This window comes from Pseudorca crassidens, chromosome 13 (assembly GCF_039906515.1).
Source record: "Pseudorca crassidens isolate mPseCra1 chromosome 13, mPseCra1.hap1, whole genome shotgun sequence".
Classification (NCBI taxonomy): Eukaryota; Metazoa; Chordata; class Mammalia; order Artiodactyla; family Delphinidae; genus Pseudorca; species Pseudorca crassidens.
Window position 1 is genome coordinate 12674268 of NC_090308.1, and position 17593 is coordinate 12691860.

The 17593-nt window shown below is 37.3% G+C and overlaps 1 protein-coding gene across 3 annotated transcripts in view; it reads right to left on the reverse strand.

The window, feature by feature from the left end:
* Positions 1–17593, reverse strand: part of OPRM1 (opioid receptor mu 1) — a 160323-nt gene that overhangs the window by 126417 nt on the left and 16313 nt on the right. For 2 of the 3 annotated variants that reach the window (XM_067701725.1, XM_067701724.1), the window contains exon 2: positions 472–824. The exons of the other annotated variant lie outside the window; for it this stretch is intronic. In XM_067701725.1, coding sequence (XP_067557826.1) covers positions 472–824 — 353 coding nt within the window. The remainder of the gene's footprint in view (positions 1–471; positions 825–17593) is intronic. 3 annotated transcript variants of the gene reach the window in all.

Genomic DNA, 17593 nt, shown 5'->3' on the forward strand with positions numbered 1-17593 from the left:
CGCAGTGAAAGTGCTGAGTCCTAACCACTGGACCACCAGGGGATTCCCTTAACTCCACTTTTTGATGGGTGATTTATCATTCTGAAGTGAAGTCTAAAAAGATAAATTTGTCATGTAGGCAGCCACTTGAGATTTTAAAACAAGCGTCCACTTAATGTTCTTTGGGTTTAAGCTCTAATTACTCTTGAAAGAGCTGTGTTCTTATTTTCCTGTCATTTTGATGAAGTAAGTGCAGAGAAATCAGGAATCGATAGATTATGGTTTATCTTCTCTTTCAAATGTTTACTGGACTTAAAATTATAGGGGAAAATTCCTATTTCAAAATATTCAAAACTATTTTGCTAAAAAGAATCATTAAAATTACTGTTTGTCTACAGCATGGGACCACTCCATAATTTCTACTTGGCTCATGACTTCACTAACATATCTATCTATATTCTCTCTATCCCTCAGGCCTGCAGCCGTACTCACCTTGCCGGTACTTCGTTGTTGCCATGAACATCACAGGCAGACCAATGGCTGAAGAGAGGATCCAGTTGCAGATGTTGACGATCTTGGCATTGCGGGGAGTGCGGAAATCCAGGGCCTTGACGGGATGGCAGACTGCGATGTAGCGATCAATGCTCATGGTGCAGAGGGTGAATATGCTGGTGAACATATTATAGTAATCTATGGAGATCACAATCTTGCAGAGGATGGTTCCAAATGGCCATGTTCCCATTAGGTAATTGACACTCTGGAAGGGCAGGGTACTGGTTGCTAGGGCATCTGCCAGAGCAAGGTTGAAAATATAGATGTTGGTGGCAGTCTTCATTTTGGTGTATCTAAGAGATGAAGGAAGAGCAGTGGCACCCCCAGAAAGAAATAAAACCATCAGGGTGAAATGTAGTTAAGCTTTCAATTAAAAAGCAAAAACTAAAAAACAAAAAAACAGAACAAAACAAACCCCCCAAAAACCAAAGCAAAAACAATTGCAAGGATTAGTGGGAAGCATTTGAGATTAGATACAGAGGAACTCTTTCACAGTACTAGATTGGCCATTTATAACCATGTGCCTATGGGCTATATATATACCTTCTCTAACCATCACTTTCATTATCTGTAAAAAAGTTATAATAAGAGCTGCCATACTGATTTATTGGTTTATTTGCTTTTTTAAAAAATGTGCCGGACACTGTGATAGGTGTAATAGACACAGGGAGGGCTCAGTCAAGTATCCAGACATGGGGTAATAATACATTTTAATTCTAAATATATGAGAAAAATTTCAGCTATATAGTTAAAATTATGGAACAATGTAATCGTGCAAGAGTGTATGTATATGTAGGTGTATACACATACACATGAACACACAGACAAATATACAGGCTATTATGGAGTCATAGAGATGAGGCAAAGGGAACAGTAGGGGTATCATAAGGAAAGCAGGAATGCATCTTGAGAGTGTACACGCGCAAGTTTAATCTTACAGTTGGTAGGAGTAGGTCATTCAAGACAGAGAGAAAGCTCGAGCAAAGGCAAAGAGGTGAAATGGCATGATGTGTATGTTTGGCACTGAAAGAGTAAAAATGCCAGCAGGAATGACAATGAATCTGATAGGGGAGGAATATAGAGGCCAGTTCATAGAGGGACTTGTATACCATGGTAAGAAGATTAGATTTTATCCACTTTGTGATGGGGAAGCTAAGGTTGTTTGTCTTGTTTTTATTATTTAATAACTTTATGGAGGCATATAATAAAAGTATACAATTTGATGTTTTGCTATATGTACACACTTTCGAACCCATCACCATAACCAAGAGCAGGGATTGGCTTGCACACTCAATTAGACTGCACCTGATTTTTGTAAACAGTTCTATTGGTACACACTCACACCCATTTAATTACTTCTTATCTATAACTGTTTTGATGATGCAGTGGCAGAGTTGAGTAAGAGACTATATGGTTTGCAAAGCCTAAAATATTTACTATCTGGCCCTTTACAGCAAAAAATGCCAACTCTTGATCAAGACGATGAACATGTCAGTCACTCCCCCCTCAATGCTTCCTTGTGCAGCTCTCTAATCCTTCCATCTTGCCCCTCCCTGCCTTGACCCCCACTCCCACTGTTCTATAGGCAATTACTGATCTTGATCTCCTTTCTGTCATTATAGATTAGTTTTCATTTTCTAGACTTTTTATGTAAATAGAATCACCCAATATGTACTCTTTTTTTGTCTAGCTTCTTTCACTCAGCACAATTATTTTGAAATTTATTCACATTGTTACATGCATCAATGATTCATTTTTTTTATTGTCCAGTGGTATTCCATTGTATGGATATGCCATAACTTGTCTATCCACTCACCTATTAATGGGAATTGGGTGGCATCCACTCTTTAGATATTACTAATTAGCTGTTATGAACAGTTTTGTACAAGTATTTGCATGGACTTATGTTTTTCTGTCTCTGGGATAAGTATTTAGGAGTGTTATGTGTCCTCAAAGCCGCAGAAATTAGAACTACCAAGTAGAAGACAAACAGGTACGGCGAGACACTAATGAATTATATCTGATGGTAGAAGAATATCTAGCAAATATATTGTCAAATTGTCAAATATATTTGACACTCCACGTCTATCTGCTCTGCTGTTGGTAACAGGACCTCAATTTCACTCTAAGGAGCCACTCATTTCCCATTCTCAGTCCATGTACTTTGCGATGGGCTCCATTGCTAGTTCAAGGCATGAAGATTTAAAGTGAATGCCCAGCAATGGTCTCATGTTTCAACTAGAGCCAGTGAGATTTTGGGGGGACTTCTGGGGAAAGAGTATATTAGTTTTAAATAATTAAACCTGAGAGGATGCAAGGTATGTAGTTGCTGGAAGAGCCTGTCTGAAAATGGATTTAACCCATAGCGTGTGGATCTGAGAGAGTGAGAGAGAAACCCATGCCTAAAGCCTGCATGATGTAAAGGCACACTCGACACTTCCCAGCCAGCAGACCTTACATTTCACATCTTATCTTTAGCAGAATGTTTTATGTCAAATAATCAGGTTCTTTACTGTCAGTTTATGACTCATCATACTTTTAACATTTTCTTCAGGCTCATCTTAGCACCAGGTACTTATGGATGTATGATTGTTTCATTAAAAAAAAAAATCCTTTCCTCCCCCAGAATGAGATGTTTGTGAAGCAAAATTAGGTTAGGTTTCCACATCACAAAAGGAAAAGTGAATATTTATCTATAAAAGCTATGTCAATTGGCATTTTACAGGAATAATGCTGTTTTTCTCCATTTATCCAAAGAGCTTTCCTCTAAAGATAGCCAGTATTCATATCCCAATTACTTACCCTCTGAATCACAGCAGCATATAAGAGAGGGTTCAGCAGTTTCCAAAATATGTGGAGGAGAATAATTATACAAGACTAAAGGTTTGGGAATTCCACTTGCCTCTGGCATATCTCCAAAGCCTTCAATCTGAAGGGATAGTCTGACCAGAAAAGGGGTCATGCAGTCCAGCAAACATGGGCTTTTCATTCTGTTCTGTTCTGATGTGGTGGCATGAACATTGCTCCAGGAAAGTTACAGGAACAATCAGAGTCACACTATAAGTTATAGGAGTATACGAACCAGAGTTAGCAAGCATGCCGAAGAGGTGAGCCGGAGGAAGGATTACCTTTGGGTTCAGTTTACCTGGGTGGGTCTGAGTAGAACTCCTGGATGTCAACACACAATCCTTTTTCCATCTTTTGTACCTATGAGTTCTTACTGTGTCATAGATGAGTTTAGTGGCAAAGTGGGCAAAACAAACTGGGAGGGATAGGTGACACGTTCTCAGAGTGTCCCACCTGTACTACAGGACCTTTTTGACATTGACTGTTCCTGCTATGCTCACTGAATTAGATCTTTTCCTCTAGGCGGTGAGCCAAGCTATTTTTTCCTTTCTAGTTAGCCCACTGAAATTTTCCTAGTATGTATTTAAAAAAATTTGTTCTAAATGACCGAGTAGTTTATTTGCTATATGAATCCAAATGAATTACAATGCAACTATTAAAAAAATATTCTTCTCAGGACCTTCAATGCTTGACCCGTTAGAGTGATTTTATGAAGCCTCCAGATGCTGTGTTGGGGAAGAGTCATTATAAGCCCATTTCATTGGCAGCTCACCTATTCTCCTGTGTTCCATACATACCTTTGGTTTGTAAGTACCCTTCCTTTTTTGTGGTTATAATTCCTATTTATCTTCAGATGCATTCTTCATTCCATTTCTTCAAATATTACCACTTACCAAAACATCATTGATTTTTGACCCACTGGTGCTAAATGAAGCCAAACTGAATAAATTACTCTTGTATACCAATGGGATGGGCTTTGCAAACCTTTTGTTGTTGTTGTTCTATTTTGTTTTTGTGTTAATTCTTGAATTGTGATGACCCTATCTCTGTCCAGAAAAAAAAAACAGACCAAGGATGCTTGAAAAGAGGAAGAAAGTATCCCAGAATCCAGCCTGTCAGGTTTGTACCCCATCATGTGCTTCACATGGCTCTCTACCTATTTTAGGAGTTCACAATAGAACCAGCTGGGATGTACAGAAGATTTTCACCTCTTTTTGGGCTGATTTTCTGCCCTTTCATGTTTTACCAAATGGAGGTGTTTTTTTTTTTTCTAACATCAGTGAAGAAGAAAGATGTCTAACTCAGTAAGGATTCAATGAGCCCCTTTTATATGTTCAGCATTGTGCTTGGAAAGATACCTTTTTCACATCTGTCATGACTTTTATATCCACTTACCCTCACATAGAGAAATTCACATTTTTAATGGAGAAAAAACCTACTTAGAGTGTTGTCTTTAAATACTCATGATTAATTGGATAAATCCAATGAAATAAAGGCACTTGTGCTACATTTCAGGTTATAATTTAGATGAAGAAAATGGTCACATTAGTACCTACCTGAATCTCTCCTTTATTATCCATTCCATTCTGTTGTCTCAGGCAAACGTACGTGTGTGTGTGTGTGTGTGTGTGAAAGAGAGAGAGAGAGAGAGGTTGAAAACAACCAAAGCCTATGATACATTCTCATTAGGTATAAACACAGAAAGAGACCATATATTAGTGTATTATTCTCTGTTATCTTCTCAACTAGCTTAGTGGAGGGAACAGGGGATTTCTCACTTTGCTATAAAATATTCTAAAACATTTTACTTACATTTATTTCAAAGTGGTTTCTGTGGTCAGTGACCAAATTTCCAATGAGTTTATACTAGCAAAAGGAGAAAGTAATATTCTGAGACCTCTGAGCCCTGCAGACAGAAAAGTGATTATTGTTTACTAATTTGTCTCAGAAGAGAAGACAGAGAGAGGTTTACAGGAAATTAAACAGAGAGGCACCTCCTTCCAGAGGTCAATTACCTCTTTCTGTCTCTGTGCCACCGGAGTGTAACAACCATCAGAGTCTTTTTCGTTGAGTGGTACTCTTTTTTTTTCATCCATACTGCCTTTTTGTTGTTGTTGTTTTTCTCTATATTCCTACTTTCCTCCTACTCCATGTCCCATTAATGAAAATTCATGAAAAAAATAGCCTTCGGATGGAACAAGAACAAAAATCTGCTTTCTTCAAGCAGTGGATGAACTTTATAAATAGAAAATGCAAAACGAGTAACGGATCATATTTTTATTTTCGCATTTGGTGCTAGAAAAAATCAGAATAAAATGTTTCGCTCCTTTTAATAATTGCATAGAATTCTAATGGCACTAGAATCTAATATACTTCTATTGTACTGAATCCTGCGAACCTCATCATTTCATTCTCTTTTGGCTTCCAATTTGTCTATTTTCTTCTTTATTTTTCTTATTTTGTTGCATGCATTTTTGTAAGGCTCTTTAAATCCTCTTGTTAGAATTGGGAACTGAGGTGGAGGATGGGGAAAGAACAGGCCCACACATCAATGGAGAGGGAAGGAAATGAAAAGAGAGACTCTTCCATTATGGTCAAGAGACTTCGCTTGACCATTGTTTGCATTACACCTTTCGGAAGTGCTTGTTTTCTGCTTTATTTGATTTCTGAAAATTTTATATACTTCAGGATATTTATTTCAGCAGAAGTTTATATGAAAAAAAATAATGTTTTTTCCTTGATTCCTGTATTCTGTGATAAATAAAATTTACCTATTATAGAAACATATTACCATGCTAAATCCTCTGATGTACGTAAACCATTATAATTTGGTGAAATATTCTTATCTGTGACTTTAGATTTTTGTTTCCTGAAATATAGATTTTTGTCTCTTTAGACCAAATTCCTTCAAAAACAGCATCAGAATATCTGTCTCAGCCTTTTGCTTCTTAGATAACAATGTTTTATTTTTATTCTAAAGGCCTGGTTCTTAAAATTTAGAAATACTTTAGGGACTTCCCTGGTGATGCAGTGGTTAAGAATTTGCCTGCCAATGCAGGGAACACAGGTTTGATCCCTGGTCCGGGAAGGTCCCATATGCTTTGGAGCAACTAAGCCCGCAAGCCATAGCTACTGAGCCTGTGCACCACAACTACTGAACCCACGTGCTGCAACTACTGAAGCCCGCACGCCTATAGCCTGTGATCCGCAACAAGAGAAGCCAATGCAATGAGAAGCCCACGCACCGCAACAAAGAGTAGCCTCAGCTTGCTGCACTAGAGAAAGCCTGTGAGCAGCAATGAAGACCTAACACAGCCAAAAGAAAAAAAAGAAATACTTTAGCTTCCAAACTTGGGAGTTCTAAGAGAAAAGGAAATTCCTTTTATTTTAGGATCTGAAAGTTCTGAATGTAAAAAATAATCAAAGGTGCATTACCACTAACATCAAATAATAATATATCCCTAGGTATTTCTTTAATATTGAAGGAACAAAAGAGAAAACTTCAAAATATAATAAAACAATTCTACCAATGTCAATATTAGAAAATTGCTTTTTGAAGAAGCTCAAGTGTATGCTGTAGATTATAAATTTTTAGAGAGAGTAGACTATGAGTAGAATTATTATCTACTGCACTTAGTGCAACAAATTTAAGATTTCACCTATACTTTTTGTGATGATGTACGTATAATCACTCAATACAAGTATTATATGAAAGATAGCATGAACAGAAAAGTTTAAAAGCTATAATTAGGGCTTCCCTGGTGGCGCAGTGGTTGAGAGTCCGCCTGCCGATGCGGGGGACGCGGGTTCGTGCTCCGGTCCGGGAGGATCCCGCATGCCGCGGAGCGGCTAAGGCCCGTGAGCCATGGCCGCTGGGCCTGCGCGTCCGGAGCCTGTGCTCCGCAATGGGAGAGGCCACAGCAGTGAGAGGCCCGCGTACCGCAAAAAAAAAAAAAAAAAAAAGCTATAATTAACTTATCCATTCAAAACAGAATCCAGCACAAGATGCTCACCAGTAAATGGAATTGAATACAGGAAGAAGGGTTTGGATTATAATTATTTTTCTTTATGATAAGATGAAACAACCTTTTTTTTTTTAGGGAATCCGTGGCTTTTGAAGTAAACAGGGAATATTCCTTTTTGCCTTGTCATTTTGTTGTCAAATTAAAAAGAACTTTGGTCATAGAAGGTCATGGAATGATGAGAAGTAAGATCTGAAAGGGGTTTTCAAGACCACACAGTCTGATCACCTTTTTTTATGGTGGAAGAAACTAAGCACAGAGAGACGTACAAATGTTTGAGACCTTTTCCCCCCACTTCCCTAAGCTTCATTTAAAACAGAAATGTACCTTCTGTGCTGTAACTGCATTGTGGGCTATGTGTATTTCTGGATGTTCATTGCTGATATGCTCAACCCACTGTGTAGCTAAAGCAAGGTAGGCATGCAAAGCTTCTTAATCTTCTTTTCAAAGATGCCCATGCTGGGAATATCTTGGGAATTTTGAGATATTTTCTCATTATTTCGAATGTTGTAACAGAATCATATTTTTTAAAGGAGAATTGAGTTTGCTCCATTTCCTTTGCTTTACTCTTTCACAATCCATGATTTAAGCCTATCATTTCTATGTAGTTGACACACAACCTCTCTCTCAAATTCCATGACTACCTTTCCAACTCTCTTTGGGACATCTGTAATCTGCTACTGACTTCTCAAATGCAATACTTGTCAAAGTGTGCTTATTCTTTCTTACCCCCCAACAACAACACTACCATCACCATCAGCACAATCAATAATAGCAAAATAATCAATAACATCATTGAAGAAGATGTAACAAATGGAGAGTTGAGATAACTAGGAAGACAAAAGTTAATTAAACTTTTAGAAATAGGGAGTAGAAGGGGAAGGGTGAAATACGACTCCCAAATTCTAGCATGGAAGAATGGACAGATGGCAATATCATTGTTTAACAGAGAAGGAAGAGAGGAAAAGCAGTTTTGGTGTTGATAGAAAGTTCAGTTTTGAGTGTACTGTGTTGTGGGACAAAAGGAAAATGACTATCAAGTACCCAAATATATGTTTGCAGTTCAGCTGGAGCAATATTTATGTCATCAGCCTCTAGATGTTAATTCCAGTCAGGCAAGTGGATGAGATTGCCTTTTTGTATGTTGCAAAATGTGAAGTCAGAGAAGAACAAAGTTCCATAAAGGGACAGAAAAGAAGAGAAGGAGAGAACAAGGGAGAGACAGAAGGTGTGAATATGTTATCCATGATGCATCAGAATGTGAATGGGAGAGAAATGAGTTGTAAAATGTCAGAGCTAGAAGCTCTTCTGTGGAAAACTCTTCTAATCAGCAGACATACATTTTTGTAAATGGGAGGTTTGATTTTTATCAATAACCAACAAAATAGTTATTTTCTATCATGACTATATTTGATTATACAATGTAAAACGCAATTATTCATAGACTATAACACTGATGGCAGTTGCGTGAAATAGAATTTATCAGAATTCTTGCTTTTGAAAACACAAGTCTGTAGCAGTACCACAGCCATGAGTATGTCTATATGTGAACTCACATATTTTATATATTCTAATAGATTAGAACACTTCTTACTTATATGATACATATTTCCCTATAAATCTTATAGCTCATATAAGAAATTTGATAGAAATTTCCCCAAATGTGATCATCTTAGAAATTTACATTACAATTCCAATATAAATTTGTAGAATGGAAAGACATTTTTCTATAGTCCTAATAAAAATAAGTACATTTTGATCAACTAGGATAGAGAAAAAATTAAATTATTTTCTACTTACCTATAAGAAATGATAACGCAAAATTGTTAAAAAACTTTAAAATATCTACCAATCTATGAGTGACATGTAGTATGTCATCATTTTAATTAACATTTTACTGATTACTCTAGAGGTTGAAAATAATTTTATGTATTCCTTGGTCAATTATACTGCCTCTTCTATTAATTTGTTTTTATTTTTTGCTCATTTTTTTCTTATTGACTTGTCAGAGATTAAAACGTATACTGCAACTGTAAATATTTATTCTCAGACTGCTACTGCTTAAAAATATTCACCATGTTTTGCTGTTCCTTAAAACTATCGAATTTTAACTTCCTTGATGGTGTGTGTATGTGTGTGTGTGTGCCCATTTTTCATTAAAGGCCTTTCTTATTATGAGGTTATTAAAATGTGACTGAAATTTCCTTTTAAAAATTTAAAATATAGATTTTTCAGAATATATTTTTAATTAAAAAATATGATGCATGCTTATTGTAAAAATAAATAATACAGGAAAGCACAAAGGAAATAGAAACCTGGAACTCTACCACCTGGAGATAGCACTTGAGCCAACATCCTTCTAAACATCTTCTTATACATGAGAAGAGTAACGTTCATTAATACTGGCTACTGACCTGGCATTGCACTAAGTAAATTTACAAAACTGAAGGGAGAGGTACTTCATCATCCCCATATTACAGATGAGCAAACTAAGCCTCAGAGATCTGCTGCCTTACCCAAAGTTGTAAAGCCCATAAGTGACAGAACTGGTGTTACCTCAGGTCTGTTCACTGCTCCATGCTGCCCCCCTCTAATGTATCAGAATGTCACAGAGGTAGGATTTGAGTCTTGTTACTCTTCCAAGCCCAGCATATAGGAGATGCTCAAAAATGCTAATTTTATTTGGTTATCTAAAAATATATTTAATCTTTTTTTAAAAAATTAAAATTTTATTAGTTTTTTAATTTTAGAATTTTATTTATTTTTTTATACAGCAGGTTCTTATTAGTTATCCATTTTATACATATTACTGTATACATGTATACATGTATACCCAGTCTCCCAATTCATCACCCCCCCACCCCTCCCACCACTTTCCCCCCTTGGTGTCCATATGTTTGTTCTCTACATCTGTGTCTCAATTTCTGCCATGCAAACTGGTTCATCTGTGCCATTTTTCTAGGTTCCACATATATGTGTTAATATATGATATTTGTTTTTCTTTTCTGACTTACTTCACTCTGTATGACAGTCTCTAGATCCATCCACATCTCTACAAATGACCCAACTTCGTTCCTTTTTATGGCTGAGTAATATTCCATTGTATATATGTACCACATCTTCTTTATCCATTTGTCAGTCGATGGGCATTTAGGTTGCTTCCATGACCTGGCTATTGTAAATAGTGCTGCAATGAACATTGGTGTTCATGTGTCTTTTTGAATTATGGTTTTCTCTGGGTATATGCCCAGTAGTGGGATTGCTGGGTCATATGGTAATTCTATTTTTTAGCTTTTTAAGGAACCTCCATACTGTTCATACTGTTAATCTGTATTCAAGAAACATCTGAACATAATTTCATCCTTGTGATGAAAAATGTCAGTTCCTCTTCTCCTATCTCATTCCTATTGCTTATGTGGTCATTGTCAGTATTTGTAACTGATTGTCTCATCTTTACTTCAATACCTCTAAATAACATGCTTCTAGAGTATGTTGAGGGAGTTACCTCTGAAATATCTACTTTGGCTTGACATTCACAATGGTTTGGCTCACTTTATTCCATCCGTCTTCTTCTTTACTCCAATGGTGTTGATGGAAAATTCTGGTTTTCTTCCTTTGCAATGAATTATCCCTTCTCTGTCTTGCAATTTTATCTCTTTTATGTTCTGGAATCTCATTAATATATGATGAGACTTTTTTTTTAAAGATTGATTGTGCTTGTCACTCAGAGAGTCCCTCCAGTTTGAAGTCTCATCACTTTCTTTAGTTATGGGAAATGTGGGGCTATTATTTCTTCAAATAGTGCCTCTCTTCCATTCCCTCTGTTGTTTACTTCTAATGGATAGCTTTTCTCTGTCTACACTTCTGGTATCACATTTGTTTTTTCATCCTTTCCATTTCTATCTCATTGACTACATTCTTCTAGCTCATGAACATACTCTTGATCTTCCCTCTTTTTGTGTTACCCATAGAATATTGAATGCCAAATATTGTGGTTGTTATCTTCAGAATTTCAAATTTGATTTCTTATGTAAGAAACTTATATGTAGGCTATTGCTCTGAGTGTTCTACATTTGTTAAATAGTTAGGTAAGTGTTATGATTATCTCCATTATACAGATGAGCAAACTAAGGCACAGACTGGTTAGATAATTTGCCCTAGGGACCCCTGACTGGCAATTGTTGGAGGCAGGGTTTGAGCTCACATTATTTGGGTCCTTAGCTGTTATGCTTTGCTTGTTAATAATCATCTCTTCTTATTTTCAGACGGCTTCTCCTTGTTTCATGGAAACAATACTTTCTTTCACCTCTCTGAAGATATTAAATATAACTGATTTTAAAGTCCTTATCTGATTACTTTTTAATTCTGTTTCCTCAAGTGTAAATTCTTCTGTTTGTTATGCACACTCTCCCATCTCTTTCATGGTGTAGTCATTCATTAACAATATGATGACCATTGATTTTGAGTTGACCCTTAAAGTTAATATTCCTTGCTAGACTGTTCACTGACGGGACAGGGGTTGGAATCAGCTCCTGAGGCTTGTGTACCATACTGTTCTCAATAAGAATGGAGGATGGGGTGGGCTTGAGGTCGACATAGTACACAGGTGGCTACCTTCTAATCCTCCAGAGCATTGCTGGTCTCCAGGTTCAGCCTAGTATCTCTGCGCCAAGCACTGCACCAGTTTTCAAATGGACATTATTGCTTCTGTCTAGCTTGTAGACTGGAAAACACACAAGGGTCAACTCACATGGCCTCCACCATTGTGGACATCTACCCCATTATGGAACCCTCAGGGGGGCCTCCCCAACCTGAGGCTCACACTGTCTATTCTCTGTCCCAGACATTCTTTTGGCATTTTACTTTATCTGAAGTGAAAGAATCTCCTTTCTTCTGAATTCATAATTCGAGAGTAAAGTCGTCAGTAACGTTATTATGATCTGAACATTATTGATCTTCCTGTTGCATCATTCACTCTTTTCAAAAGAAAGAATGACTTATCTAGTTTATGTTTAAGATAAAGACTTGGTTATGTACAGCTCTGCTCCTTTTCCTGTTGCTTTCTGAGATTCAGCTGCTCGAAGGAAATGCATGTTACATCCCACTACTCCAGCTTCCAAATTTTAAAGGAGCTGGTCCCCGTATGGAGAAGTTGCTGGTGGTCCAGGCCTGTGGGTTAGTGTATTTCATTCTGGGATTTAATTAAGAAGCCATTATTACTGTACAGCTATGTCACATCAGCAAAGTATTTATCAGTAATAAAGCTGACATTTTTTTTCTCTGCTGATTCATTTTGCATTATCTCTCAGTTGGTTCAAACATCAGAAGAGAAAGTAGGAATGACATTGAATAAGACCATTTAGGGACTTCCCTGGTGACGCAGTGGTTAAGAATCCACCTGCCAATGCAGGGTACATGGGTTCGATTCCTGGTCGGGGAAGATCCCACATGCTGTGGAGCAACTAAACCTGTGCACCACAACTACTGAGCCTGAGCTCTAGAGCCTGTGAGCCACAACTACTGAGCCCATGTGCCACAACTACTGAAGCCCGTGTGCCACAAACAAGAGAAGCCACCGCAATGAGAAGCACGCATGCTGCAACGAAGAGTAGCCCCTCTCGCCACAACTAGAGAAAGCCCGTGTGCCACAACAAAGACCCGACGCAGCTGAAAATAAAATGTAATAAATCTATTAAAAAAAAAGACTATTTAAGCATTCATATTGCCTACGAAGAATTTCTCTATCATTTTCAAAAATTTATGTATGGCTCTTCATTGATTTATTGATTTAATTTGTGTTCTTTTAAAAGATAATTTCTGAAAGATGTTCTGGAGTTCAGGGGTCAGAAGTAAAGTTTTGTGCCTGTTCTCGATCATCCTGAAAATGAAAGATTGTTTCATATTCACTTTTAGTTTGAGTAATAAAGGGCAATCTTGTGCTATTAATGAACTTGAGAAAAAATTTCAGCCTTTTGTATACTTGCACATGAAATCTCAGTGCTATGTAACACACGTGCAGATTATATTTGTATTATCTGTTTTGTTGTTTTGTTTGTAAGCCTGTGGAGTATAGAGACCAGGAACAATCTGTACTCTGCTACGTGCTTGTCTGAATGGCAGGATCAATTCTCCTGACCCTAATGCCCACATCTATATAATTTCTTTAAATATGAAATTCCTATTCATCTCATGTTCTTAAAGCATTCCCAACCCCTAAGAATAAATCATACCTCCCCATCCTATGTCATCTTATCATTCTCACATTGATCTACATTTTTACCCCTCCCCTCTTGCCAGAGGAGAAGAGGGAATGGCATGTGAGAGTAGTGGGGTTGAGTAATGGTGAGAAAGAAAAAAGCCCCTGAGAGCTTTTAGGGAACAAGTCTAGTTGCTAACAGCCAGGTTGTGATATTCCTTTGTGGAAAGTAATTCCATAGAATATCAACCTCAGATGAAGACTTTGTGACCGTGATGCCACAAGACAAAAACAAGTGGACTCTATAACCATGCAGGATCAGAGATAAAACCAAGATCACCCATAACCATAAAAATAACAAACATCTCCCCTTTCCTGATTAACATTAAGTGACTGCTGCTTATTATTCAATGACAACTCTAGCCCTACTCTATTAATTCTCTCTCCTAGATTAAAAAAAAATCTTTGATGCCCGTGTTTCAAATTCCTCTTGCTTTGAGACAGTGACCTATCTAAACAGACCTCTGCTTCCTTGAATCCTCTTCTAAATCATCAAGTATAAATTAAAATTCCTGTGATGTTGTCTTCCTTGTTGTAACAAACTTAATAAGACAAATTTTGTTCCCAGCAGTATTCCTGGTGGCTTTGTCTGGTGAGCATTGATAGTAGAGTGTCCTCGCCTCAGGAGGGGCCAGCAGCAGCAGACCAACAGCAATCAGCGACTGGCGGGAGGTGATAGGTATCTTCCAGTGGTGTCCACAGATGGGTACAGGCCACTTAGAGGGCATGGTGGCCACAAAAGCTGCCTGCACCACTGGAATCTTGGCAAATACATTCACCCAGTGTCTATCTGTAGCAGGCAGAATCTATTGCTGGTGGAACTGGGGGCTGTGAAAACTCACATTCCATACTATCTCCCCTTTTATCAGGGCTGCTCCCCTCTTTCAGAGGCTACAACCAATGCTGCATCCTTAGCTGCACCCTCCTCAGGCTGCAGATTAACTCCCCTCACCTATTATGCACCTATCGCTTCAGGTACTGCTGAATGTGCATCTTTAGGTCTAGAAGTCATCAAAGCAAAGACCTGCTTGCTCAATTGTAGTCATCTGGTTTATATTTATTGTGCTTATTTTCAATATCTTTTAGAGCTATTTTGAATTTTAAAATGACTATCTGATGTTCCCTTAATTAAAATCTTAAGTGTTAGGAGATTAAAGATCAAAAATCTTACCTTTCAAGGCAGGACCATTCATTCGTGACAATTCTCCAGTCATACCAATGTTTACTTAATCTTAAGAGCGAGGCCAACCCTATTAAAATGCTATGAACCCACACAGCAGTGAGTAACTAAAAGTACCTTGATCTTGTTAATTTTCTCCCAATTTGGCTTTTTAATCAAGTTAGGAGTAAAACTCCAGCATAGCCTAGTAGGAAGAATATTGGATTTGGAAGTACGATACATAGGTCTAAGTGCTATGTCTTGTGACCTTGGCCACGTGGCTGAGCTTCCATTTCCACAACTGTAAAGAGGTGATTATATCACCACTAAAAATTACCATTAAAACAAATTAAATGATGATGGTCCTAGGTGCTGTTTTTTGAGCATTGCAACTACAGCCAACATTTACTGAGTGCTCACTCTGTGCTAGGTGTTACTATACACAGTTCACTTGATTACTTAATCTTCATAACACACTTGTAAGTTGCACATGATCACTTCTTTTGTAGATGAATAAACCAGCTTTTATGGAGGTTGAGTAACTTGCGCAAGAACAACAGTTGCAGAGGCAGAATTTAAGTCCACACCTATGTTTTATAGTTTATGCTCTTTGCTATTACATTACACTACTGCAGTACGCACCATGTAATATAAGCTCTCTGTATGATAAATAATAACTTTTATAAAGTGCAGTAGGGTTTACAAACACTTACATATACATTTGTATAAACTGATGCTCACAAAAATCCTATTAGCTAAAACAACTATGAGTATTATCCCTATTTTAAAGAGAACTGAGGTTCAGAACAGCTGTCAAGGACAAAAATGCTTAACATAGTAAATTTGAAATACTTGGGTGTTTGCTGCCATGAAAACTAAATGCCTGGATAGGTTGGATATTTTATTGTGTGAGTGTGTGTGTGTGTCCCGTAGATTGAACCATTAGCAGTGTTTAATATTAGCACAACACGTTGGAGAGAATTATACATTAGGATACTATGTAGGGAGTTGAAATAAGAATGTTCTCATTGCTCCTGGGTTTTGCAACAGAGATTTAATTAAAATCCATGAAGATTTAATTTAAATTCTATTTGTCAGAACTGTTGATGAGCATTCCCTGTTTATCCCTTTTAATGTGTCATAGCACCTCCTGATATCTAAATATTTTCACATTCAATTAATTCCTGCAGCAGAAACTGTCCAAAAATCTTTTAGGACCAACTGAAGGAAAAAATAAAAGTAATGCAATTAGTGCCTGTAGATCTTGGCATATATAAAATCGTGTATTTATAATAACTGTTTTCCATCCAAGAATTATATAATCCTTTATAACTTAACTATCATGCTGACCTGGGATTTTTCTAGGAAACAAAAAGCAATTTGTTGAGATTTTTTTTTTTTTGCGGTACGCGGGCCTCTCACTGTTGTGGCCTCTCCCGCTGCGGAGCACAGGCTCTGGACGCGCAGGCTCAGCGGCCATGGCTCACGGGCCCAGCCGCTCCGCGGCATGTGGGATCCTCCCGGACGGGGGCACGAACCCGTGTTCCCTGCATCGGCAGGTGGACTCTCAACCACTGCGCCACCAGGGAAGCCCTGTTGAGATTTTTAAAGAAGTATTTTCAGGCAGAGAGATTTTTTGGAACGTATTTTTCCTTCCCGTGTGGAGAATTCAACAGCACTTGTTAGGAGAAAATATGATTCATGAATAAACCAGTAATTTGGTAAAGCAAGGAAGTCCCTTTAATTTTTAAAGATTGAAATTTTAGACTTATGGTGCAATAAGGGTTATTAAATCAATATAGAATTGTTTTCCACTTGGAATAGAATCACTTGGCACTGACAACATTTTTAGTCACTAATGAATGTATGTAACAGTATTTTAAATAGGAAAACTGCAAACATGACCTTGATTTATATTTTAGTGAAAAAACTCTCAAATGCAATATTTTATTACATTTCAGGATCATCTATTACTTTTGAAATTTTCTCCCCTTTTATTTTCATATTATTAATTGTGGTTTTCCTCATTCTATCACTGCACTTCAATTTGTTTAGAATCTGAAGAATATAAAAAGTAAAATACGAATCACCATAAGCTTAATAGGTAGAGATAAACTCATAACATTGTATGTTTAATGCTCTAACTCTGTGATCAAAGTTATATTTCACATTTCTCCTAGCTTACTAATTATATTGGACTTTATGTATGAAATAGAACATCTTAAGAATTATACACATGTTTTTAATTTTCATAAATAAAAAATATTCCCATTTGTATTTTTCTAATGACTTTTTCCATCATAAAACCCTCTAAGTGTCAACACTGAGTCAAGCATACGTTTATTTAACACCTTTTTTTATTTTTATTTTTGCCGAGTACTGTGCTGGGCAGTGGTTCTCAACTGAGACATATCTTGGAAGGTCCTTCAGTCTGGTGAGAGACCAGAAACAAGTGCTTTCCAAACAGTATGTTAGGTATTACGGCAAGGTAACGGGTGATATGGCAATGTTGAAAGAAGTGCTAAACTTGGATTCAGTTTTCAAGAAAGTTGCATTATTCGACATTTGTTTCATCACATGGACAGTGTCCGTGAAAGTATTAAATTTGTTTCTCGGAGTTATATGACGGGCCCAGGCTGCCAAGGATTTTGTCTCTGATGGTGGCAGGAAGGGATTAGTAGAAGGTTGACCCCAAATAAGTCTATCTATTGTCTGTTTTCCAGAAATAAATGTAAATCTAGTTTCTCCAATTAGTCTATCATGTACCTGTTTTTCAGA